This window comes from Antechinus flavipes, chromosome 4 (genome assembly GCF_016432865.1).
Source record: "Antechinus flavipes isolate AdamAnt ecotype Samford, QLD, Australia chromosome 4, AdamAnt_v2, whole genome shotgun sequence".
Classification (NCBI taxonomy): Eukaryota; Metazoa; Chordata; class Mammalia; order Dasyuromorphia; family Dasyuridae; genus Antechinus; species Antechinus flavipes.
In genome coordinates, this window is record NC_067401.1 from 285,723,122 (window position 1) to 285,748,929 (window position 25,808).

The 25,808-nt window shown below is 33.6% G+C and overlaps 1 protein-coding gene across 2 annotated transcripts in view; it reads left to right on the forward strand.

Moving 5' to 3' along the window:
- The window catches only part of AFG1L (AFG1 like ATPase), a 184,056-nt gene that overhangs the window by 21,826 nt on the left and 136,422 nt on the right, over window positions 1–25,808 (forward strand). For both annotated transcript variants that reach the window (XM_051997494.1, XM_051997496.1), the window contains exon 3: window positions 10,498–10,549. In XM_051997494.1, coding sequence (XP_051853454.1) covers window positions 10,498–10,549 — 52 coding nt within the window. The remainder of the gene's footprint in view (window positions 1–10,497; window positions 10,550–25,808) is intronic.

Consider the following 25,808-nt stretch of genomic DNA (forward strand, 5'->3'; position numbering starts at 1 on the left):
ATTAAGTTGAAAGCTGGAAGCTGCAATCCCATTATGACTCTAAAAGGTCAGCAAATTATGGCCTGCCAGCCAAATGTGGCCTGCCACCTGTTTTTTTTTTTGGTGTGGCCTGCTAATTAAGAATGGTACTTATTTCATTTATCCTAAGAAATCCTCCTTTCTTTTCCTTTCTTCTTCTCTTTTCCCCAGTATTGCCTTTTTTTTTTTTATTGTTTTTGCGTTTCTCAACAGCTTCATTCTATTCTTAGCTTTAGTTCACCTCTCACTTCTAATATGATCATGTCATACATTTGTATTCATTATTAGTTTTTATGTCATTTTAAAGTTCAGGTTAGTAGATGAATTCATTGTCCATCCTTATAAGTCTACTTAGATAACTACCCCATACTTTCTCATTTGAATTCCCTTTTTGTCTTAAGGTGTCGTTTTTGAATATTTCTCATTTCTTCAACAGCAAGGTCACATGCCCTGTTGGTTTTATCCATGTTCTGAATTTTTATGATATATGCTAATGAAAAAAATGCATTATAATTTGAAATAAAATCATGCATTTGTATTATGCTTCTGAGAAGGAGAATATAGTGCCTGAGCTAAATGTTAAGCTTGAGGGTTAGTAAACCAAGACACCTCAAGAAAACATTTCTTAACGAATATTGGTCTGTCCGCCCTAGGTTGGTATAGTTCTGGATGTGGGTCTCAGTTGATAAGGGCCAGGGGTCTATCTTGGCCATGTTCTGGCTGTTCTTAATTTAGTTACTCTACTCTCTACATTACTATTACTCTATATCTCTAATTACATGTTTAATTTAAGAGATTCAACACTATTTTGGGATGGTCTTAGGGTCATCTTAATAAAACTCCCCAATTCTATTAGGTCTGTGACTAATCTGACTCTCTGTAGGTTTTCTGAACTGGTGTTGATTCAGGCTTATGGTGGATGTCTCCCACTGGATTTCCTTATAATTTGTACTGGGTTAGGATTAGAATGATCTTCAGGAGGGAATAGGTGAGGAGGATTCTCCTGAGATAATTGTCCTGTGACATTTGCCTTTTGATGTCATTGAGAAGTTATTTAAATCTTTAAATTTTGTCCTAATTAGAAGTTATCAGTTGTTTATTACTCTATATGCTGGAGTTGTTTTGGTCTAAAATACCTTTTTTTCTTCACTCTGCATACTGGTTATTCAGAGACTTAAATTAGACTTAATTATGCCAGCAAACTGAACAAATTAGTGTACTTTAGGTTACAGAGAGGCCTTTTGCAAATTAGCTAAATGTATTAAAAAGGATTTTCATTTAACAGCAATTTATGGGAGCTAACATGTAGTTCAGCTTTTTAGTTTTTAAAGATGTTCTTAGAAACCTGAAGTGATCTACTTTTATCAAGAAGTGGTCTATGTTGAGAATGATATAATGCCAGTTCTTTTTAAAGAAGTAATTATACTCAGCATTCCAGCTGGAATCATTGTCTCTGATTCTTTTTCGTTTGGGAGATAATAATGGATCTGGGGAGGGGACAAAGAAGTTGGAAAAAAATAGTGTCATTGCATTTTAAACAATTTTGAAAACAAGACTCTTTTTTTATTTTGTTAACATTACCTTTGTCATCTGACTGTCATACTGATAGTTACCTGGGAACAGGTGGAGGACACTTATCAAGAGGAGGCTGAGAATATGCTGTTTTAATTTAATTTCTATGGTATCACTTCTGACCAGGCTGGCTTGTAGGTTTAAAAAAAAAAAAAAGAAACATAATAAAAATAAGACTACAGGGAAAAAGTGAAAACAAAGAGAATCATTAAATTGAATATAGGCAGAAAGATGACAGTTTTCTTGTAGCTTAATTTTTAAAAGTGTCATCAGCTCATCTAGAAACCATTTATTTACCTGCCTTCTGTGTAAATGTACTGATATATGTGGAGTGGCTCATGATATGTTTTGACAATTATAGTTCAAAATTATCTCATAAAATTTGATATAAAAACATTCTGAAAACTGCTCTTAAAAACACCTATTTTTGGCTTATAACTCATTGTGGAAGATGTGATTTGTGTATGCAAGTATTTTTAGTGAATTGTAACTGAATTTCAGTGTGATTAGTACTTTTGTAAATATTAAGTTGTCTAAACTCACAGAAAGGAAAACATTGAACACTAGTGTGATTGCAATAAATGAAGTCTTTTTATGAAATATAGAAAGCTTCCAAATTTTCATATTATCAACTGCTTAATATCATTTATTCTGATTAATTATTTAGTTTATATAAGCAGAATATATGTTAACTTTAATTAATAGGAGCTGAATATGCTAGCCATTTGAACCAAAAAGGTTTTGTTTTCCAGCCAAAATATAAATTCATTATATAAACCTCCACTAAGTGCATATGGTATTTAGTAAGTGTATAGAATCCAGATCAGGACTATGGAAATGATAGAATGTTGATGAACATGTTACTTATATAGCTGCCAACAAAAAAAAAGTATAAATAAGCAAAATCAGTGAGTTTTCAGCTCCGATCTAGACTGTTGCTCTGTATCAGTCTGAGAGATGATTTATTTCATTATTTAAAGTTTTCTAAATACTTGTTTGGCAATTTAATAAAAGAGAACTCTTTTTTATGGCATTAAATTAGGTTGAAAGTTATAGACTCTAAGAAAAAGTACTAAGTACTCAGAAATTTTACAAAAATTATTGGACAGCAAATAATGGAAATTTATATTTCTTTCTTTCTCCCAGTATTTTTACTCAAAAAATGAGAGTGAGCATGGGGAAGAAGTATTTGAGTTCTGTCTAGTCTGCTACCACTCTTTGTGACTGATATTAACTCTCAAGATTCTCATCTTTGTGCCTTGACAGAGTTCTTTGCTGCCCAGAGAACAAGATTGCTTTTGAGTGGGGGGGCCATTTATGGACAGAATGAAGAAGATTGGGGAGAAGAAAGAGAATTATGAGATTGTACATTTGGAATTGGCAAAAGTTCATAATCTAGGATTCATGAGTATGTTACATTTTTATTTCAGTATATTTCTTTTCCTTTGTAATTCTACATATTCTATTTTATGTATTTAGGAACATTATTCTGAAAAAGAGGCTCATGGACTTCACCAGATTGCCAAATGGGTCCATAATACAAAAAAAGTTAAGAACTCCGATCAAGTTCATCTTCCTTATTTTACGGAGGAACTAGGGTTTAGAGGAGTTAAATGTAAATGATTTGCCTAAAGTTAGGATAGTAATGGATTTGAAGCCAGATCCTTTTTTATCTTTTTGTCAGTTTGCTGGCTGTTAGGTGAATCCTTATAGTTGGATTAATTCATAATTTTCTTACTGTTGGTGATTTGGAACATTCTTTCATATAGTTGTTCGTTATTTGCACTTTTTCTTTTGAAAACTGTATATTCATATTCTTTTACCACTTAATGTTATATATTTCTATTAGTTGTCTATATGTGTTAGATATAAAATCCTTATCCTGGAAGTTTAATGCAAGGAGTATACATTTTAATAGTGAGATGACATGCAAATAACTATGTATATGCTAGATATACACATTGCAAATAGAAGATCTCTGAAGGATGGCACTGGCTGAAGTGGAGAGGCAATTTCAGTTGAGTGATAAGATTGGAAGAGAGATTGCAGAGGGTATAAAAATGAGGAGTGAAGGAGAGGAGAATGAAAGGAAAGGAAGTGGAAGTGGATGCACTGATTGTAGATTGCTTTCTCAAGGAGTTTAACTAAGAAAGGGAGAAGAAGCAATTTATAATATAGTAGCTAATAGAGATGGTTGAATCAACTAAAACTTTTTTAAGGACTGGGAAAACATGGGCATGTTTGCAAACAGCTGGGAAGATGCCAGTAGATAAGTATAATCGAAGATTAGAGAACGAGGGAATAGTAAAAAAGGGAAATCTTGTAGAGGAGTCAGAAGAGGATAGAATCACTTGTGTATGGTAAAAGGTTTGCTTTGGCCAGGAAAAGGATCATCTCTTCATGGGAAATGGTGGCAAAGGAGATTAGTGGGAGAAGACAACAAGTGATATAAGAAGAATAATAGGGGAGAAGTATGAGGGGAAATACTCATTTAAGAAGATGGGGAAGGGAAACATGGGAGGCTTGAGAAAGAATGAAAGGGTTTAGAATAGCTACTGTGTTGAATGAAATAGGAAATGGATTTAGGAAGTGTAAAGGGATTGCTTTGTTTCAGTAAGGACCTCATTGAGATTTTGTTAAAAAAAAATTGTAATGGATTAAATTACCCTGGTTTATGATTTTATACAACTTGCTTCAGTAGTATGTGAATAGAAATGAAGGAGATAGAGTGATAGGAATAATTCAAGGATGGGGTTTGACAAGACATGATTGACAATAGGACGAAAGGGCAAGGGATTCGTGAATACATACTTGTGTAGAGTTGGATAAACATTACTTACCAAGATGCTTAGATAAGGAAGGAAAGAGAGTTTAGACATGGCAAGGTTGCAGGTTTGCAAAAGAACTGATGGGTAGAAGGACTGTCATGATAAAGAACAGAGTGGGGTTCATAAGGTCTAGGGAATGATAGAATGATAAATATTAGGATTAAATAAAGCAAATAAAACATTAACATGGAAGTGGAATATTTATAGATTATAGCAAGATCAGGGATATAATTATCTTCATGTATAGTTATGGCAGAATCAGGGAAATTGTGAAGTTTGAGGAATTAGGGATGCATAAGATTAACAAAGTTATCCCCATGGCTGTATTTATCACAGCCTTGCATGATATTAATAATATACATGAGAAGCCCTTGCTAGAACCTTTAAGAATTCAGTTTACTGAGCCATATGTCTTTTAAAATAAACACACAATTGACATAATTGGGTTTTGTAACATTTACAATTTTCATTCCATTTATGACTATGAAGTTCTGGTTTACTATAGAAAAGTCAACTGTGAAAACCAGCCTATATCTCACATTTTCATCATTTATGTTTTTTAATATAAAGATAGATTGTTCTCGTAAGGACTATGTAGAGATGAAAAAGTAAATATTTTACCTTTTTTTGGTTGTTCAAGGCTCTTGGATTTTCAAAAAATATAGCCATGATTATCTGTCAAGATATTTTAATTATTTCACTGCCACCAGTTATTCCCTTAGTTACTAATGGTAGTTCTTACCATTATAGTTATGACAGATTTACCACTAATAATGAATAGCCATTGCTTTAATCTTGTTTTTAATTAAAATTCTTCTAATGTTCTGTTTCCTGTGATATTAGCTCTTGATTTAAAACCAATACTTTTTATAAGGTTATGGAAACATCCTTCCATTTGAATTCTTTTTTCATTTTTTTACATAATTGGGTATTATGATTTATCAGATTTTTCTTCATGAATTGATATGATTTTTGTTACTGGCTTTTTCCATTATTGAACCATCCTTAGATTTTTTGTGTAAATATTTCTTAAGAAATATATTAAATAATTTATTTTAACATTTTTGTATCAATATTCATTAATGCTATTGATGTTCTGGAAGTTTTCTTTTTTCTGCTGCCTCTTTTTAAGCTTAAGAGGACAAAGCTAGACCACCATTCATATAGAAAACACTTGGAGATTTTCATGGTTTTGTGAATTCAGCATGAATTAGAAAAGTAACGTAATTGAGGTTTACTTCATTTTGGGCAAGATTAATCTCAAAAAAGTTCCCATAAGAGTTGAAATCACATCCTTTATGTACACTATTCTGATCAGACAAAACCTGGGTTATTTGTTGTCCTTAGTCCTAGGTTTCACATTTGAGAGAACAATGTTTCCAACCCGATGTATGTCCATAAGATGATGACTAGAATTGCGCAGTATTTTTATTTCATGATTTATTGATAGAAATGAGCTTATTTAGTTAGAAGACACATGTTATCTATCATCAAGTATTTGAAAAACTTTTAAGAACGAGGCATTAGACTTGTTTTGCTTAGTCTCACAGGGAAAACTACATCATAGAGACTCAGATTCCAGTCCATTGTAACTTTCTTTTGAGAACTGTCCAGGAGTAGAATGGATTGTCCCTGGAGTTTGTGAGTTCCCTATTACTACAAGCCTTCAAGTATACAGAACTAATTCTTGGAGATGGTGATAAGATTTCTACTGAGGTATGTGTTAGTTTAAGTATCTTGGAGGTTCTCTCTAATCTGGGACTCTGATTTAAGTTGGGGAATCAAAAGAGAATTGTTGACATCATCTCTAATCTGAGATTTGTTTGCATTGTTTCTAATGAAAGTACTGATAATTCTATAATCTTTCTTCTGAGTTTTTCCCCCCTCTGCTTAATAATATTTTTTCAATGTTATCAGAATGCTTTTTAGTTTTGCTTTTTGTCTTTTTGGCATTTTTGAATCTTGTGGATATTATTGGCAAATGCTTTTCTTTTCAGTGTTTTCATTGCTACTTTATAGGGGATTATGAGGTGACTTTCTACTTGACTATCTTCTTGGACTCTGTTGTGCCTTAGTATCTTCAAAATATATTACAATTTTTAAGATATAAATTATCATTTTATTTAGAATCTGTATGTTTAGTTTAAGGAATTTTTATATTATGCTTCAAAATAATAAATGGCATACAACTATAATACTGTATGTTAGGACATTCAAGAAAAAAAGAAAAAATAATAATCAAATCAGGAAATGGAACTCCTAAGCTCTGTTCCTGATTGTGTCATTGTACTCTTTATAAGTTAGAGCTAATTTGTATTGCCTGGCACTTAATGCTTTATCAAATATTATATTAGGTACATTCTATAAATCTTTTTTTTTAAATATTGTGAAGTTTCATGAATTAATTACTTTGAGACTGGCCAACTAAAAATGTTTTGTAGGAAAGTATTATTTTGAAGGATTTTTTTTTTTTCTGAGGCAATTGGGGTTAGGTGACTTGCCCAGGGTTACACAGCTATGAAGTGCTGAGATCTGATTTTAACTGAGGTCCTCCTGACTTCAGGGCTAGTGCTCTGTCCACTGCACCACCTAGCTGCCCCATATTTTTAAGGATTTCTGATGAACAATATTAGGTAGTTAAATAATATTAGATTTGATAAAGAAATTTTTCTATTTGAAGGTGTTTTTAAATCACTTAAATCCTGGGAACTTTGGAAATAAATCAATTATACAGTGTATTGAAGAAATTATAATAAAACAATAACATGAAAAAAATTTACAGGTTTGGTAAGAAAGTAAAGATTTTTTTTTTTGAGATTTGAAAATGTATAGAGAGTCAGTGGTACAAAGAAATAAAGGAAGGCTATCTAACTGGCAGAAACAAGCAACAAACAAAGTAGTCACATCTGAATGCAAATGGTAGTGAGGTAGAGGGGAAACATGGAATAGGTGTAAAATTTTGAAGAGAGCAAAGAGGAACAGAGAGAGAATGACCTTTGTAAAGTAAGTTGGAAGAAGTCCATGGATTTGTAAAACAGACAAACAAACAAAAAAACAAGAGCTAGATCTCTAAATAAACAGTGTTTCAAGATTGCTCAGCAAGAATGCTAAATGTTGTAAAGTTCATGATAAATAGTATTCCATTCTCTTCTTCTCCAGACTCATTATTCAAGTTACTTCTGATCTAAGGCACCAAAGAAAGGCTTTTCAGCACTAAGGCCGACTGAAGTTGTCATTCCTTCAGTACATTTTCCAGAGTTAATTTTGGATAAAGTTTGATTGAAGGCCTACTCTGGAAAAGTTTTCAAATATTCCTTCTTTTCCAAATAGTACCTGTATCAGCTGTACTGCATCATTAGATCATAGATTTAGAGTTGGAAGATATCTTTTTTTTTTTTTTATTATAGCTTTTTATTTATAAGATATATGCATGGGTAATTTTTCAGCATTGACAATTGCAAAACCTTTTGTTCCAATTTTTCCCCTCTTTCTCCCCACCCCCTCCCCCAGATGGCAGGATGATCAATACATGTTAAATATGTTAAAGTATAAATTAAATACAATATATGTATATATGTCCATACTGTTATTTTGATGTACAAAAAGAATTGGACTTTGAAGTAGTATACAATTAGCCTGTAAAGGAAATCAAAAATGCAGGCGGACAAAAATAGAGGAATTGGGAATTCTATGTAAGTGGTTCATAGTCATCTCCCAGAGTTCTTTTGCTGGATGTAGCTGATTCAATTCATTACTGCTCCATTGGAACTGATTTGGTTCATCTCATTGTTGAAGAGGGCCACGTGTTGGAAATATCTTAGTATCCATTGAGGTCACTCCCTTGCATTCTATGAATGAAGAAACTGAGGCACAGAGAGATTAAGTGACTTGCCTAGCATGACATGGCTAGTAAGTGCCTGATTTGCACCTAAGACTTCCATTGCCTGATCCATCGCATCCACAATCTATCATGCTAGAGCTGAAGGCTGAAATAACATTTGTTCCATATCTCACCTTAATGCTTTTCCTTCATTTATGTGTTTAGTACTTATTGAATCCCTCTGCTCAGTTTATGTTTATGATTTGGGCTTAATGCCATAATGCTAAAACTGGGGGGAGAGGGAAGAGGGGGAAGGAAGAGATTACATATAGAAGGAGAAAGTCACTTAATTTAAAAAAAAAAAATATTTAAAAAAATATTTTCTTGGTATGGAAAACAATTCAAATAACCATTTATGTCTGGCTCATGTGCCTAATAAATCTTGTTGAATTGAATTAATTCAAGATTTAGGAGTTCACTTTTTACTCTCATAGCACACCATTTAGCATTATGTTATAATGGGAAAAGGGCTCAACTGGGAGCCAGGAAATACTTAGGTTTGAACCCTGAATCTGACACATAGTAACTGTATGACAAAGGGCAAATCATTTAATATTTCCTGAGCCTCAGTTTCCTCATCTATAAGACTGGAATACTAATACTTATGATGCTTAGGCAAGGCTATTTGTGAGAATCAAATAAGGTAAATTATGAAATTACCTAAAACAAGCCTTAAAATGCTATATAAATGTAAGGGTTTTTTTTTTTTTTTTAATTCTGATATCATTAGGAAAAAGATGATCCTTATAATTTTTAACCTAGAGAGGGCCAACTTAGAGTTTGTGTAACTTGATCTTTTTTGTGATTCAGATTATTAAAAATATCATTTAATTATAATTCAGTGATGTCAGAAGTTATTGAATTATACAGAACTATTTGTTTTTATACTAATTGGTCGTGTATTACTATATTTTTTGATGGGTCTGCTTTTTGTAGTTTTTTACTGCCAGATAAACTTGTCACTTCTGCTATTATTTCTACCACTTGTATACTCTCAATTTCTAATTTACTGTTTACTATTTTTAATTTACTGCTAAAGAAACCATATCACCAAGCTTTTTAGAATTATGGGTAAAGGAAAGATAGAGAATTCTGAATTAATACCTGATGAAAATGTCTCCCATGAGTAAACTGCATTAGCACTAGTATATATGGAGTTTTGACATCTGCTTTGACTGCTTCTTTGTAAATTAATAGCTTTCTAGTTCTTGGTTATGCTTGAGATGGCTGGACTAGCCCAGATGAATATCTCTGGAAATGTGAAGTGTTATTTGTTTTTGTCTTGATTTAAAAAAAAGAGACTTCTCTAGAGAAGTTCTTCTGTACAGACTTTTTTTTATCCTAGATCATCTCTATCCTAGATCTATTCCAGAAGGAATAGCTTAATACATAAAGTAAATAACTCTAGGCAGTTGGGGATGGTAATCTCCAAGCTTCACAAAGAGTAATTGGCTGACATTTCTTCTTAGAAAAACTCAACTTTTTTGCCCTATAATTACACATATATAGATAAAAACTGATACCTTTATTGTATCCATGATTAACATAATTTGTACTTAAGATTAATAAATGCTTTATTTATGTCAGCATTAAAGATAATTTTAGGGAAAGTGCCTGGCCTATAGAAAATGTTTGATATGTGCTTGTTGTAATGTTGTCAATTGGAATTTTGGTATTAAACACTAAAAGGAGGGAGGGAAATTACAATATTAGAGAACAGAGCAATTTCATCAACATGTATTTTGGGCTATTTTATTTGCCAACTTTTTATAATAGCAATAACACAAAATACAAAAAAAAAAACAACAAAAAAAAAAAAACCACCTAGCATTTATTTAGTGCTTTAAGGTTTGCAGAGTGCTTTACAAGTATTATCTCATTTTATCCTCTCAGCAATCTTGGGAGATAGGGGCTCTTACTAGTTTTGGATACTGAGGCAGGCAGAGGTTAAGGGACTTTCTCAGAGTTACACAGCTAGTAAATGTTAGAGATCAGATTTGAATTCAGATCTTACTGTTTTTGTGTCTAATTTTCTATCTACTATGCCATCTTGACCCTTCTAATTTTTAAAATTTTTTGAATATAATACTATACTTAATCTTGTATTCATCATGGTTAAAGACATTTTTATATTATTATGTAATCATCTAAACTTTAATTACAGGATTAGAGATTTAAAATTTTGTTCTTAATTTGCAGGTTTTTGCAAAGAGAAAACCTCCAAAAGGCCTCTATATCTATGGAGATGTAGGTAAGTGCAAGGAGATTCAATTAAATATGTATAAATTTATGTGATCCAGGGCAAAGGCTATGGTATTCCACCAATGTTAACTTTAATCTTTTACCATCACTCCGAATCACTAAGAGACAAATGAAAACAACTCTGAGATCCCACCTCTCTCCTTTAATACTGAGGAAGATGACAAAAAACAAAAACAGTTATTGAGGGGAGTGGGCAGGCTTACATTAGTGTGCTGTTGATAGACCTTCAAGTTGGTCTCGCCCTTCTGAAAAGCATATTGAGACACTCCCAAAGAGTCACTGGATTGAACACGTCCTATGATCCAGGGATGGATGCCACTGCTACAGCTGATATTCCTTTCTTCCTGATGTCAGAGCAGAATCTCAGATTTAGTCCTGGGACTCAAATCAGGAAAGCTCCATAGTTCTGTTGTTCTAAACTTGCTTTTTACTGGTGCATTACTCAGTTTGTTACTTAGACCCAAACTATGGAGTTTGGAACCTGGAAAGTCCAGGAGGGCAAAACTCAGAGTATATTCTAGATCATAATGCTTAGGGTTTATGGAAAAATTACAGCTACTTGGTCAGAATTATACCTGTGATCCTTAAAAAGCCCAGCATTCAGTGTTTAGCTAAAATAGCAGAATTCCAGATAATACATATTGGCAATATATAAGTCCACAAAATTCCCTATAGAACCTCACAGACCCAATCTAATACAAAGTTGCAATCCAGGAAATAAGGATAGAAAAATCAATTTATACACATTAAAACAGAGCAAAAAAGCTTCCATTATAAAGAGATATTATGGCTCTAGGAACACTCAAGAGGAGAACAATTCCAAAATACCTACAAAGCGTCAGAGCAAAACACAGGTTGGCCACAGGATCAACAAGAATTCTTGGAAGAGATGAACAGAATTACAATCATATTATAAATTAAATAAGATTAAAGGAAAAATTTGAAAAATAAATGAGAGCTATGGAAAAAAGATTTGAAGGAGAACCAACAGTTTAGCAGAAGAAATACACAATCTTACTCAAGTAATAGATAACTTAAAAATTAGAATGAACCAAATGGAAGTTAATAACAACAAAATAACATCAATTATGATAATAAAAAGATGTTAATAATCACTCATCAGATAAGAAATTTTAAAATAAACATATCAGTGTATGCAGAAAAAAGCTTTTAACAAATTACAGTTTATTTCTGTTAAAAATGGTAAAAATATAAGCATAAATGGTCCTTCCTCAACAAGATTAATAATATATATTTAAATTTAAGAACTAACATTATTGTAATGGGAATAAACTAAAGTCTTTTCCAGTAAAATCAGTAAAGCAAACAAGATTATTACTTGTTGCTTGTTACTACTACTACTACTACTATTTGATATAGTGTTTAATATATTAACTATAGTGATGACAAGAAAAAGAAATGGAAAGAATAAGCAAAGGCAAAGAAGAAACAAAATTATAATTTTTTGAAGATGATTTGGTAGCTTATGTAAAAGAGCCCTGGGAGAGTTCATCAACAAATTTATTGAAGCAATAAATTCAGCAAAATAGCAGGATATAAATCACTCTGCACAGCTCATGAGCATTTCTGTATATTAACCACCAAAACCAGAAGAGTTAGAGAAATTCTATTTAAGATAATATTAAAAAGATATAAAATACTGTACCTACCAAGATATACACAGAAACTATATGAATGTAAATATAAATTCTTTTAAGGAAATAGCTAAATAATTGGAGAAATATTACTGAAAAAAATATTCTTTTGGAACAAAAGGTTAAGTATCTCAAGGAAAATAATGAAGAAAAAAAATGGGCATGAAGGAAACCTTGCAATAGGAGATCTCAAACCATTATAAAGCAGTAATCATAAAAATAACTTACTATTGACTAAAAAAACATTGAACTTGATCACTAGAACAAATTAGATTCACAACATACTGAAGAAGTGAGCATAGAAACCAAATGTTTTAGAAATCCCCAAATCTCATTTAATTGGGTAAAAACTTGTTTGACAAAAATTTCTAGGAAAACTGAGTAGTGATCTGGCAGAAATTGTGTATAGATTGATATTTCAACTGTACATGAAGAAGCTTATAATGAATATCATAAACAAATTAGAGAAATAAGAAACTGTCTTTCAGATGGTATAGTAGGCTAAGTGATATTGACCAAATAAGAGATAGACAGAATTACAGAAGATAAAATGGACAGTTTTGATTACATAAAATTATTAAGTTTTTATACAAATCAATCCAATGCAGCTAAGATTTAAAAAGAAACAGAAAACTGGGTGGGGGTAGGGAGAATCTTTATAGCAATGTCTTCTTATAAAGGTCTTATTTCTAAGATATATAAGGATCTGATTCATATTTATAGGTATAACCCATTCCTCAACTGATAAATAGTCAAAAGATAAAAACAAAGTTCTTGGGGGGAAAAATAAACTATTGCTATATGAAAAAAAAAAATGTTCCAAGTGGTTAATAATTAGAGGAACACAAATTAAGACTGAAGCTCTACCCCATTTCTGTCGGGTTGACAAGAATTAACAAAAAAAAGAAAATGACAATTGTTGGAGAAATTGTAGAAAAAGAGACATAATGATGCTTTGTTGGTGGAGCTCTGAATTTGATCCATCTATTTTGGAGGGAACTGTGCTCCAAAACTTACTAAATCTTGCATACTCAGAAATGCCATTGATCCCACAAAATCAAAAAAAAAGAGGAAAAAGTTCTTTAGGTAGAAAAATACTTAGAGTAGCTCTTTTTTATTGTGGCAAGGAATCAGAAACTTGGGGGCAGGGATATTCAATTTGTGAATGATTGAACAAATTATGGTATATAAATAAAATCGAATACTATTGTGCTGTAATAAATGTGAAAAGAAAAAAAAAGATGGTTTTAAAGAAACTTGGGAAGACTTATATAAACCTATACAGAATGAAGTGAGCAGAACCAGAATAGTTTATACTAGTGCATCAACAATGTAAAAATGAACACTTTTGAAATACTTGAATACTCTGATCAATAGAGTGACCAATAACAATTCCAGAAGACTCATGATAAAGCATGATAACCATCTCCTAACAAAGAAGTGATTGTGCAGAATGAGGTACACATCTTTGGATATATCAACGTGGCAATTTGTTTTGCTTGATTGTTACATGGTGATTTTTTTTTTTTTTTTTTTTAGTGAAATGGTGAAGAGGCAGAAAAAAAAATAAATACTTGTTGATTGAAAAAATATTGAAGCTAAATTGTATGGAAAAGGAAAAAAATTAACAGACAAAAACCTAAGGAAGATCAGAAGGAAACAGATAGCAGAATAGCCTTGGAAATTATATGTTGAATTGATTATACATTTTATGTTACAGATATAATAGATTTACAGTTTTTATGTTTATGTAATAGATTTATAATTTCATATATAAACCTTTTTCTGTGTATGTGGAAGTGTTCATTTTATTTGGTGCGAAATTTAGAATAAAGCTAACAAAATTACAAAAATATATTTTACTGTCATGCAGAATGAATGATGATGATAATGGGAAAGTCTTTTCCCCAATACTTATTTTTTTGATATCCCTTCTCTTTAGTATTTTTCTGTGCAACATATATTCAATTAGCCATTTAAAGTCAAAAATAATTTTGCTATATATAGTATACGGACCTCTTGACAAGGACAAAGTATATACTGGGAAATTAATTAAATTTTCACACTCAATGCTGAAATTATATTGACCTAACTTACTGATCAAGTGATGCCTGATACTAAGTTAAAAATCTTCTCTTAGTTCCCTTGGTCCCTGAGGAATCAAGGTTCTTTTTAGTTTCTTTATGTCTTACTGGACTACAAATCCAATAAATACTTGAGTAATAATGTTTCCCTGATCTCTCTGTTACAGGAACATTTCTGAAATAGTCTCTTGCTTCCTTGGTTCACTGGCTCTGGGCAATTGAAGGGTTATTCACTATCAAGCTTTTCCCATCCAACTGTCATCTGATCAGCTAACAATGGTCTCTTTTTTTGCACTTTACTAACATTCTTGTCTTCTTGTTTATATAGTTTATATAGTTTTTCTTTTCTCTCCCTCTCCTTAGTAGTACACATAGCTAGTAAAAGTGTCTGAGATCAGATTTGAACTCAGGTCCTCCTGACTTCAGGGCCAGTGCTCTATCCATTTCCCTAGGGAGGTTTTTTAAGGTTACACAAACAGAAAATAAGCAGCAGAGCACATTTTTACCTGGAATCCTGCTTCCAAATTCAATGAAATATCCATTTATATCATGATGACTTTATCCCTGGAAAGGGAAAGAAAAAGGGAAAGAAAAGGAGTGTTGAATAAATGTCAGATTAATTTAAACATAAAGCTATATAGTTTTTCTTTTCTCTTCCTCTACTTAGTATCTTTAAAAAACACCTTCTATCTTAGATCTAGTGATTTAGCTAATGATATAAGCAGATCCTTTGATTTACAGAAGCATATTGTCAAAATCTCTCCTTGAAATCATTTTGGTGGTTTGAAAATACTTTAAGTTTTATAAGTAAATGCTGGTAGCATAAACTGTCACCATTCTAGGTTCATTGAGGATAGGGTATACATATAAATATTTTCACCTGAATCTTTGGTTGTAACTACTTCTCATCTGGATGATAGAAAGCAATTACATTAAGTAGTTAACTCAATCAGTTTGGGTATGTGTAGGCTTTGGAATATCTCTTACATATTCAGCCCTGCAGTGAGCTATTGTGTGATTCTTTGCTACTCAAGAAAGCGTGATTCTTGTACATGACTTTCCTATTCAATCACTGATAAAACTAATATATATTTTCTCCTATTATTGTCATCATAAATAGAGATGGTTAGCAGAGAACTGTTTCTACTTTTGCAAAAAGTCCAAAGGAAATGAGAACTTAGATATTTGTCTATTTTTTTTAAACATTTGTAAAGTTGCTAGCATTTGGTTTGGGAGATTAGCATTTAGTGCTGGATGCCCAGGCAAGTTACTTGATTTCTCTGAGACTCAGTTTCCCCATCATTTGCTATGTTCTTTACAGGATATATAGAAGAAATGTAATTTATCAACTTTAAATAACTATATCAATGTGAGTTATTATTTCTATTTTAAAACAATTATTCTCTCTTCGCATGGGTAAGATGTATGCCAATACCAGAAATTGGCGATAATTAAGCAGTAATCTAACTATCATACAAAATTAGAAAAGGATTAAAAAGATGAAGTTGTTCCATGCATTTTGTCAATGAGATCAGAAGATAGTTTCTTGGAAAAGAAAGGGAGGTTACAATCTTGATCAGTGTTACCTGTTCACACAATGTCAGTAGTAAATATAAAGTGATATTTTAAATGTCATTATTATGATTTCATTTGGGGCACAAAGATAGGACACTGTCTATTGTTACTTCATTATGAGCAAAATGCCCATAAAAATAGTCTCTATCAGCAAAATTGCTTACATTAAATGTATAAGTAAGCAATAAGGGTAGTGTGGTGTAGTGGAAAAAGCATCATTCTTGAATTCAAGAGAACTAGCTTAAAATCCTGTTCCCTCCTTATCATAATTATGTAACCCCAGGAGCAAGTCATATCTGAGCCTCAGTTTTCTCATTTGTAAAACAGAGATAAAAACACTTGCAATACATCTCACAATTATTGTAAGCGACATGTTCAATACATGAATCAATGACAAAACACAGATTAAGTATTTTCTATGTATAGAGCACTATGCTAAGTGCTGGGGAGACAAATGGTAAAACAAGACAACCCTTGCTTTCAAGGACCTTCCTTTTTTTTTTTTTTTTTTGCTGAGGCAATTGGGGTTAAGTGACTTGCCCAGGGTCACACAGCTAGGACGCTGTCTGAGACCAGATTTAAACTCAGGTCTTCCTGACTTCAGGACTGGTTCTTTATCCACTGAGCCATCTAGCAGTCCAGTACTTTCCATTCTAATGGAAAAAGACAACACAAAGATTTTGGTGCAAGTTGGATGGAAAAGGTGGTTAAGCAGAAGGTAATGTGTTGTTTTTAATGTTATTTTGACTGATAAAATTCATGTCCAATGTTGACTCTTTTGAAAGTGCCAAAGATTTTGATTGTAAGAACTCCTTTGAGATGGTGGATTAGTGGAGAGAACTGGATTGAGGAAGGCCAGAGCTGTTACCCTGCCCCAGAAAAGTGCTAATTGTGTGACCCCTGGCAATGTTGAGACCTTCAGTTTTCCCTTATTTAAAATGGAGAATAATGGTCTCTGCCTTGTGGCAGTGTTCCAAGGATCAAATAAGATAATAAATGTAAAATTTGTTGCAAATCTTAAAATACTATAGAAATGTTAATATTGATGAGGATATTACAAAAACTATAAATTTGCTTTCCATTTTCATCCTATATCTAAGCTAACTTAATTTACATACCTGTAAATATCACCAAGTATCAGTTTCTCTTACATAGTAATCACCATGTTCTTTTTCTCAGAATTATACTTCCAATCCCTGAGTTTTTTTAGTGGCATGTCACTTTACAGCATATTTCAGTGAGATTGATAATTGAATGAAACTAGTCTGCTTATATTTCCTGCCTCTCTGCTGCCCACCCCCACCCCTCATCTTGAAGCTGATCATCAGTCCATCTCTCTTCAGAGAAGTGTTGGGGGAAGGGGGGGATTAATTAGAGAATCTCTTTAAATTCCAGTGAACTCTATGAGAAAGTTGATACATTAATTAATGACATCATTATAGCTCCATCTAGGAACTAAATACGTAATTTAAAAAACAAAAAACAAAGTCAATTTAGTACATTTAAAACGAGAGCCTAATGCTATAACTAAAATGGCAGCTTTTCCCTGCTTGCCATCCCTGCTCTGGCCTCATCCTTTCCCTGTAGCTCATTTACATAAGATTTTTTTCTTTGGCTCTGCCAGCAAGCCTAGGTGCTTGTGGAGATGTTGATTGTTTCCGGGGACTTGGAGGCTAAGGAAAGTGAAACTTATCCATCAGGTCTTTTTTCCCTTTGCATCCATGTTCAGTCTGGCCCCTTCCTTGTAGTCACTGGGAGAATGACTTCACCAGTTGAAAGGTAGCCTTAGGATTGAAACCCCAGCTGTTGGCTTGGAGACTGAAATAGAATCAAGGCCCTTGGCACATTTCCCCTTTCTCTGTAAGAGTAAAGCAAATCTGGACAACACTAGGGGGCAATCTGGAGCTATTTCTTCACGCAGCCATTTTTTATTTTTTCCTTCTCAGTAGTAGATGTGAAGGGCTGACTCTAAGCAAACTAGTAAAAGGAGAAATTACATTCTGGGCTCCTTATGGTTCTGTGGAAAAGAGCAATGCACTGAAAGCTGGGTGACTTGGATGGTCTTGGTATGGCTATGCTCCCTAATAGTTGGGCAACTCCCTTTAGCCACCCGACTCTCTTTTTCTTCACTTATAAAATGAGATAGTTGGATTCCATCAGTTATTCCCCAAATCTTTTTGAATATGAAATTCTCCTTTTGACATAATTTTTTGGAGATGAATTTCCACATAAAAGTAACTGTGCTAATAAATCTATTGATTAAGATTACAGGATAACAAGTACTATTATTAATGTAACACTTTTAAAAAGAATTAAATTTTATTAATCAAGAACATTTATATGCATTGTAAAATAGTAATAAGTGTGGAAGACATATCTATTTAATTTTTTTGATTATTACACTGAGGCATTTAATGAATGGCTGGTGGTATTCTATAGCTTTCTGCAATTAAAGTTCCGAACCTAGAATATGATTAAAGATTCATAGAGTTTTTTCTGTATTTTTATTTCAATGAAAAAAAGCATAGAAAATGCACTTTCTGAAAGACTTTGTTAAATGAATGAAGAAAGCATTTGTTTAGCCTTTATTGTGTGCAAAATACTATGCTAGGCTTTGGAAATAAAAATAGAAAAATAAAACAGTCCCTGCTCTAAAGGAGCTCACATTTTTTGGGGGGAATTCACATTCTGTATGGAAGGTTTCAGTTGTAAGTTAGATAGAAAGATCCTATAGGGGGAAAAAACATCAAATACTTCACAACTTTATCAGATAGTTCTGGATTCTTAATGAATATGGAAGTCAAATATGAAGATTATTTCTAATTTTTATCCATGCAATGTCAAGAGGACTCCAGAGTACATGCTTAAGATTTGGGTTCTCTCTTCTGTGGTATAGTTGTGGAAGGCCATGGAAGAGAGTCACATAGGTTGAGAATGGTGTTAGAAATGATATCATGAAGAGAGCTTAATGTGAGTGTTGGGTTTGGTTCTGAGTGCTACCTTTTAGCTATAGAGGATCCAGAATTGAACAAGAGATAGTAAAAAGATTTATGATTATGCCATATGAAGATGTTACCCTTAAAATATGAGTGTGTATAGAAGAGAAGATTTAGGGGGCTAAGATAGTTGTATCTGAAAGACTGTTATGTATATAAAAGAATGAAATGTAATAATATTTGTAGAGTACTTAGTACAGTGCCTGGCTCATAGTAGATATTTAATAAAAATTTGTTTCCTTTTTCCTTCTCTTCCTCTAATTAATGGCACTAACAAGATGCTCTATGCCCTAATAATACCTTTATCAGATGAGAATACCTCTTTAAATGAGTTACAGAATCAGTCAATCAATCTGAACTCGGCACTGACAAGTCCTTAATCATTTCAGAGGAGTGAAGAATTTCAAGTCATTGGTTGAAATCAGATGATGTTACATAGAAAATATATTGGTATAGATTGAAAGAATTAGCCACATCTTTGACTTTTCTGTATCAGAGAAGGGAGATAGTTAATCTCTGGGAGCATCATAAAGAATCCCACTTTTACCTCTCTACCATCAAATGGGAATTGGGGGACAGAGGGTGAGGCTGCAAGAAGTGTCACTTGTACTCCCATTGACCAAGCCATTAGAGAGAATGGAAAAGTAACAAATGAACTACTAGCCAGAAGCTGAAGCTGCCTTGAGAGACAGCATGACCTTGGGTTAAGTCCTGTCTTCAGATTCTTCATTTGTAAAATAGAGACTAGATGGTCTCCAAGGTGTACCCTATCTCTAAATTTTTGATCCTGTGATCCTAGTTGTTTCCCCTCAATGGATATCTTCAAGCAAAGGCTAGATAACCACTTTTTTTAAATACCAGAGAAATACCAGACATACTAGGCAAAAGCAGTTTTAGGCAATAGGATCTCTGAGGTATCCAAGTAGGTGATTTCAAGGACTTAAAGAAGGCACTGATGCTCAACACTTTGAAGCCCATCAAAGAGATATCCTAGAGTCCTTTGGCTCTGTTAGTGGATTAAGGGACTTCCATTCCATTATGAACCATTTCTTATCTCTTTTTCTTTGCCACATATACACTTGAGCCCATTCTCTCTTAGATTCTGTGGGTTGTGGGAAAGAATGCCTCAGACTTTTGAGGGCAAATTTTTCGTACTGACTGTTATTACAGTATCACATTAGTAAACACCTTTTTTTTTTTTTTTCTAAAAGCCAATTTACTCTGGCTAGCTAATTGAGAATTAATAGCCAGTATACCAGTTTGTTTCATGAACAGTGAGGGTTTCATGATTGGTAACCTCAACTCTTAAGCATTGCCTTTACAATCTTAAGGGGAAAATAGTCATTTCTGCCTTCTAGTTATTTCACCTACCAATGTGAGTAGGGTTAGAAGAGTGAAGTTAGCAGCTATTACAAATAGTTGAGGGATAAACTTGTTAGGAAAACATATATAAAGAACTTTTTTTTCCCTCTCAATTACATGTGAAAAAAAAATTTAAAACATTTTGTTTTTTAAACTGTTGAGTTCTAGATTCTCTTTATCTCTGACTCCCTTCCTCACCTTGAGGAGACTAGCAATTTGATATAGATTACACATGTGAAGTCATGCAAAACATTTCCACATTAACGGTGTTGCAAAAGAAAACACAGATCAAAAAAAAAAAAAGCTCAAGGAAAATAAAGGGTTTTTTTTAAAAAATATGTTTTGATCTAATTTCAGACTTCATCAATTCTTTCTCTGAAGATGAATAACTGTAATGACCGCATATTTAAAATCAGCTGGAGTCAGGAATTCAGGTTAAGGGAAAAATCTTCAATCTTTATTGAAGTGAAGAGGTGAATAAGGATTGCGATAGCAATATGGACAAGAAAGATTGCAATAGCAATATGGGCAGCTGCGACGGGAAGCCAGCTAACAGAGAGAGATCTGAGCTGAAAAGCGGTCGCAATGGCAATGCAAGCAGTCTCTCCTTCCCCTTCCTTTTCCACTCCCCTGCCTCCACCCACCAAAATTGTCATTTCCTATACAACACATCAGGACTTACACAAAGAGTGGGCGGGGGCCATTCTTTCTCCAAGCATATATATTAATAGAGTATGGTCCAATGACTATTTAGCCTCATGTGCTTGGGACCTCAGTGCATCAACTCAAGCCTCAGCCCATTACAAATAACATTTTTCATCATAAGTCTTTTAGGATTGTCTTGGATCATTGTATTGTTGAGAATAGCTAAGTCATTCATAGTTCATCATTGTACAATATTGTTGTTACTGTGTATGATTTTTTTTGGTTCCTATCACTTTACTTTATATCAGTTGATATAAGTCTTTTTTTTTTTAATTTTATTTTATTTAATAATAACTTTGTATTGACAGAATCCATGCCAGGGTAATTTTTTACAACATTATCCCTTGTACTCGCTTATGTTTCGTTTTTTTCCCCTCCCTCCCTACACCCCCCCCCTCCAAGATGGCAAGCAGTCCTATATATGTTAAATATGTTGCAGTATATCCTAGATATAATACATATTTGCAGAACCAAACAGTTCTCCTGTTGCACAGGGAGAATTGGATTCAGAAGTAAAAATAACTCGGGAAGAAAATCAAAAATGCAAATAGTTCACATTCGTTTCCCAGTGTTCCTTCTTTGGGTGTAGCTGTTTCTGTCCAACATTTACCCATTGGAACTCAGTTAGGTCTCTTTGTCATAGAAATCCACTTCCATCAGAATACATCCTCATACAGTATCGTTGTCGAAGTGTATAATGATCTCCTGGTTCTGCTCATCTCACTTAGCATCAGTCCATATAGGTCTCTCCAAGCCTCTCTGTATTCATCCTGTTGGTCATTTCTTACAGAACAATAATATTCCATAACATTCATATACCACAATTTACCCAGCCATTCTCCAATTGATGGGCATCCATTCATTTTCCAGTTTCTAGCCACTACAAACAGGGCTGCCACAAACATTTTGGCACATACAGATCCCTTTCCTTTTTTTAGTATCTCTTTGGGGTATAAGCCCAATAGAAACACTGCTGGATCAAAGGGTATGCACAGTTTGATAACTTTTTGGGCATAATTCCAGATTGCTTTCCAGAATGGTTGGATTCGTTCACAACTCCACCAACAATGCATCAGTGTCCCCGTTTTCCCGCATCCCCTCCAACATTCATCATTATTTTTTCCTGTCATCTTACAGTTGATATAAGTCTTGCCAGATTTTTCTGAAAGCATCTTGCTTGTCATTTCTTATAACACAATAGTATTCCATTATAATCATATTTCACAACTTGTTTAGCCTACACTTAAGTTTCCAATTCTTTGCCATCACAAAAAAATATACATTTTTTGTACATATAGGTTATTGTCCTTTTTCTTTTATTTTTTTAGGATACAGACCTACTAATGATTTTGATAGATTAAAGGATATGCAAAGTTTTATGGTCTGTTAACATTTTAAAATGTTAGTCAGTACTTGAGAATTGTGGTTAGAAGAAGAACAGTGGGTAGAGTTTCAGAGAAACAGATTTAGGCTTCATGTTAATCAGAATTTATTAATGATTACAACTATTCAAAAGTGTAATGAGATGCCTTTGGACTCAGCATGACCTTGGGCTACTTTCCCTTATCTATTTCCAAAATTCTTCTTTTGCTAAATGAAAGAATTGGATTAGATGGCCTCTAAGGACTCCTGTATTCCTAAACCCCCCAAATGGTGACCTTCAAGAGAAGGTTAGATGACCATTAAAAAAAAATTATTCTTTTTATTCTGAACTTAACTTAATAAATGAATACATAAATAGACAGAATAAGAAAAAAGAGGATTTTATGAATTGCAAATCTGTTACATACCTTTCTTTTTCATTTTAAGTGTGTAAGTCATTCAACTTTCAAAGTTGTCCTACTTGTCTGTTTCCTCCTGGCCATTCTTCTGTTCTTTTGATAATCTTTTCCTTTTTATTTCAGCAGCTCTTTCATTATCCTCTTCTACTCTGTCGTCCTTCATTGAAAGAAAAAAAAAAGTCCTTGTAACAAATAATGTACATAGTCAAGAAAAAAAAAAAATCCCCACATTGGCCATATCTACTTCTTGACTTTATATCTTTCCTGTCCAGAGGTAGGTAACATACTTCATCATCAGTGCTCTGAATCAGGTTTGCTCATTGCACTGAAGATGATGATTTCTTGACTATAGTGTTGAGGTGATTATTGATCAGTTACAAGTTGAACTACCAGCTGACATTCTATAACATTTGTTTCATAACTAAATGGCATATGTATATATTTGTATATATATAACCTTAAGAGATTAGTAAATGCTAATCATTACTACCATTATTATTACTCCTTAACTAATATACATTTAATATTTTACACTTATATCTCTGTAATTTGTTTAGAAGAATAAAAATGGTGCAGGGAATAGAGGACCAGCCTTGAAGTCAGGAGGACCTGAGTTCAGATTTGGCTTCAAATACTTAATACTTACTAGCTGGTGACCCCAGTCAGTTAACCCCAATTGCTTCACCCTCCAAAAAAAAATCAGGTAGAAAAAAGAATTATTTTTTTCACATGATCAAATGGGTCTGTGATCTCATTGATTCAAATGATGGAGAACATAATACATCCATTCTGTTCATTATGTGTGGCTCTCATCTGTGCTTTCCCAAAAGTTCATTGTCAATATTTACACAGTGTCTAGGAGACCTTTATTCCTTTTTCCTAATACCTTGCAGGTTTCAGTGGAGCATTGTAGCCATCTATATCTGTCACTCCTCAATCTCACCATATGAGTAGCCCATTTTCTCTTTCTGTCAAACAATTCCTTGATGACATCCTTTAATCCTGTTCTTCTTTTGTAAGTTCTTAGATATGTGTTGCAATTTTCTTATACCCACCATGTATTTTTCTGTTGCCTTCTATGATACTTATCTTTGTTCTTTGGACTGATAATAAGCTATTCTCTGGTTTCTGTTAGCATAAAATAATGCTTTAGAAGAAGAAAGGATAAAAAAGAAGATGCAACAATTTATAGAGCATCTTAATTTAAAGAATGATCACACAGCATTTGTTTGCCAAAATGGGGGTCAGAACTCCTGAATTATCAATTTTGGAAAAAAGAGATACTTAAAATTCAAAGGGATACTTGAGAAATTGAATGTGAGCTGTTATTTGTACTGCCTTCCAAATGGTGTTTATAGTTTCATGGCATAGGACTTTATTAATCTTGTTTCTTTTATTGTCCATTTTGGGGTATATTTTTGGTTGTTCAGTATTTCTCTCTAGCAATATTTTATGTAATTTTGTACATAAAGAAAATGTTTAAACAAAATCTGGCAGGTAATGATGGAAAAGCAAAAGAAACTGTTTCAATAGCTCACAGTTTGAAAACTTGGCCATGGGTTATTTATCAGCATATAAAGAAGTCTGTCACTACAGTATGATTTATGATTTGTTGAGTTTTTTTTCCTTTTATAAATCAAAGGAGAGTTGAATATTAGGGGACCTGGATGTGAATCTCTCTCCTTTCGTTCAGTAACTGTGTTAACTTAAGCATTTCTTATCTTTTTTGGATCTTAGTTTACTTTTCTTTAAAATAATAATGTTGAATGAAGCTTAAGGGCTTTTCTAGCCTTTTGGGAAGGCACAGATGAGACCCACACATAGCTCCATGATCCCAACAAATTGGTGACTGATAATTTGTCATCACGTGTAAATGCTTAACTCGAGGCATTCACTACATTTGCGAACACCCTTGTACCGCTCTGCCTTCACTATTGCCAGTCTCTCCTAATTCCGCGGCCCTCAGAGAACCTGCCGGTCACTGTCTTTTGCAGTGCTTATACCAGTTTTACCTAGCTTACATCTGTCTGAGGTCTTCAGAGATCTCTGGCCATCCGATGCCTAAGCACGATGGTTTAGATACACAGTAGCACACTAGAGAACAGCCATGTGCAAGCTCAAGGTCTTCTATTCACGTGTTCACATCCTGTCCCTAGCTGACCTCCTGCTGACTCCCAAATGAGCACTAGGTCAGAGGACCTGCTTCCTCCTCCCACTGCGGCCCCACGCACAGCCACTCAGAGAAGGAGTGTGGAGATGGTATTTTTGTTATACAGAGCTCTATCAAGTAACCCCCAATGGCACCTACACAAATCTTTGCACAAAAGTTCCATGATTGTGAGGGTCACAGGAAGAGGGGGAGTCGTGGCACTCTGCCGGCAGGAAATAAGTAAACAGAGCCTTTGAAGCCCTGAGTTCTCCGATGTGATTTGCTGTGAGCAAATAGGGACCAGACCGCCTGGTGGGCGGGAACTCTGGTCTCATTGAGATGGCTTCACCAACGGGAGGTGTCCTACAATCAGAGGGTGGGGATGAGAACAAATGATCTCTGACTTTACTTATAGTTTACTCTAAATCCTATAATTTACATTAATAAAATTTTCAAATTCACTTACTATGTATGTCCTAAAATAAACATATACAGTAAAACCTTATGCATTTAGACTAATGAGGGTAAGGAAGAGAATAACTAAGCTACAACCACTGCTTTATTGAATACACTAGAATGATTTGTGATTACTAAATCAGTAAGCATTGATTAAGTACTAACTATATGTCAGGCATTGTGCCAAGCAATAGGGATAAAAAAAAAAAAAAGACAAATAAAATAAAAGTCCCTGCTCTCAAGGGGCTTACAGTCTAATTGGAGTCACAGTTAATATTGTAAACAATTATGTACAAACAAGATATTTACGCGATAAACAGAGGTAATCATAAAGGGAAAGCACTAAGATTAAAGAGAATTCTTGTTAAACATTTCTTGCAGAATGTGAGGTATAAGCTGAGATTTGAAGCCAGGAGGCAGAGATGAGGGAGGAGAGAGATCCAGGCATGGGAAACAGCCAGTGAAAATGCCCAGGGAAGATGGAA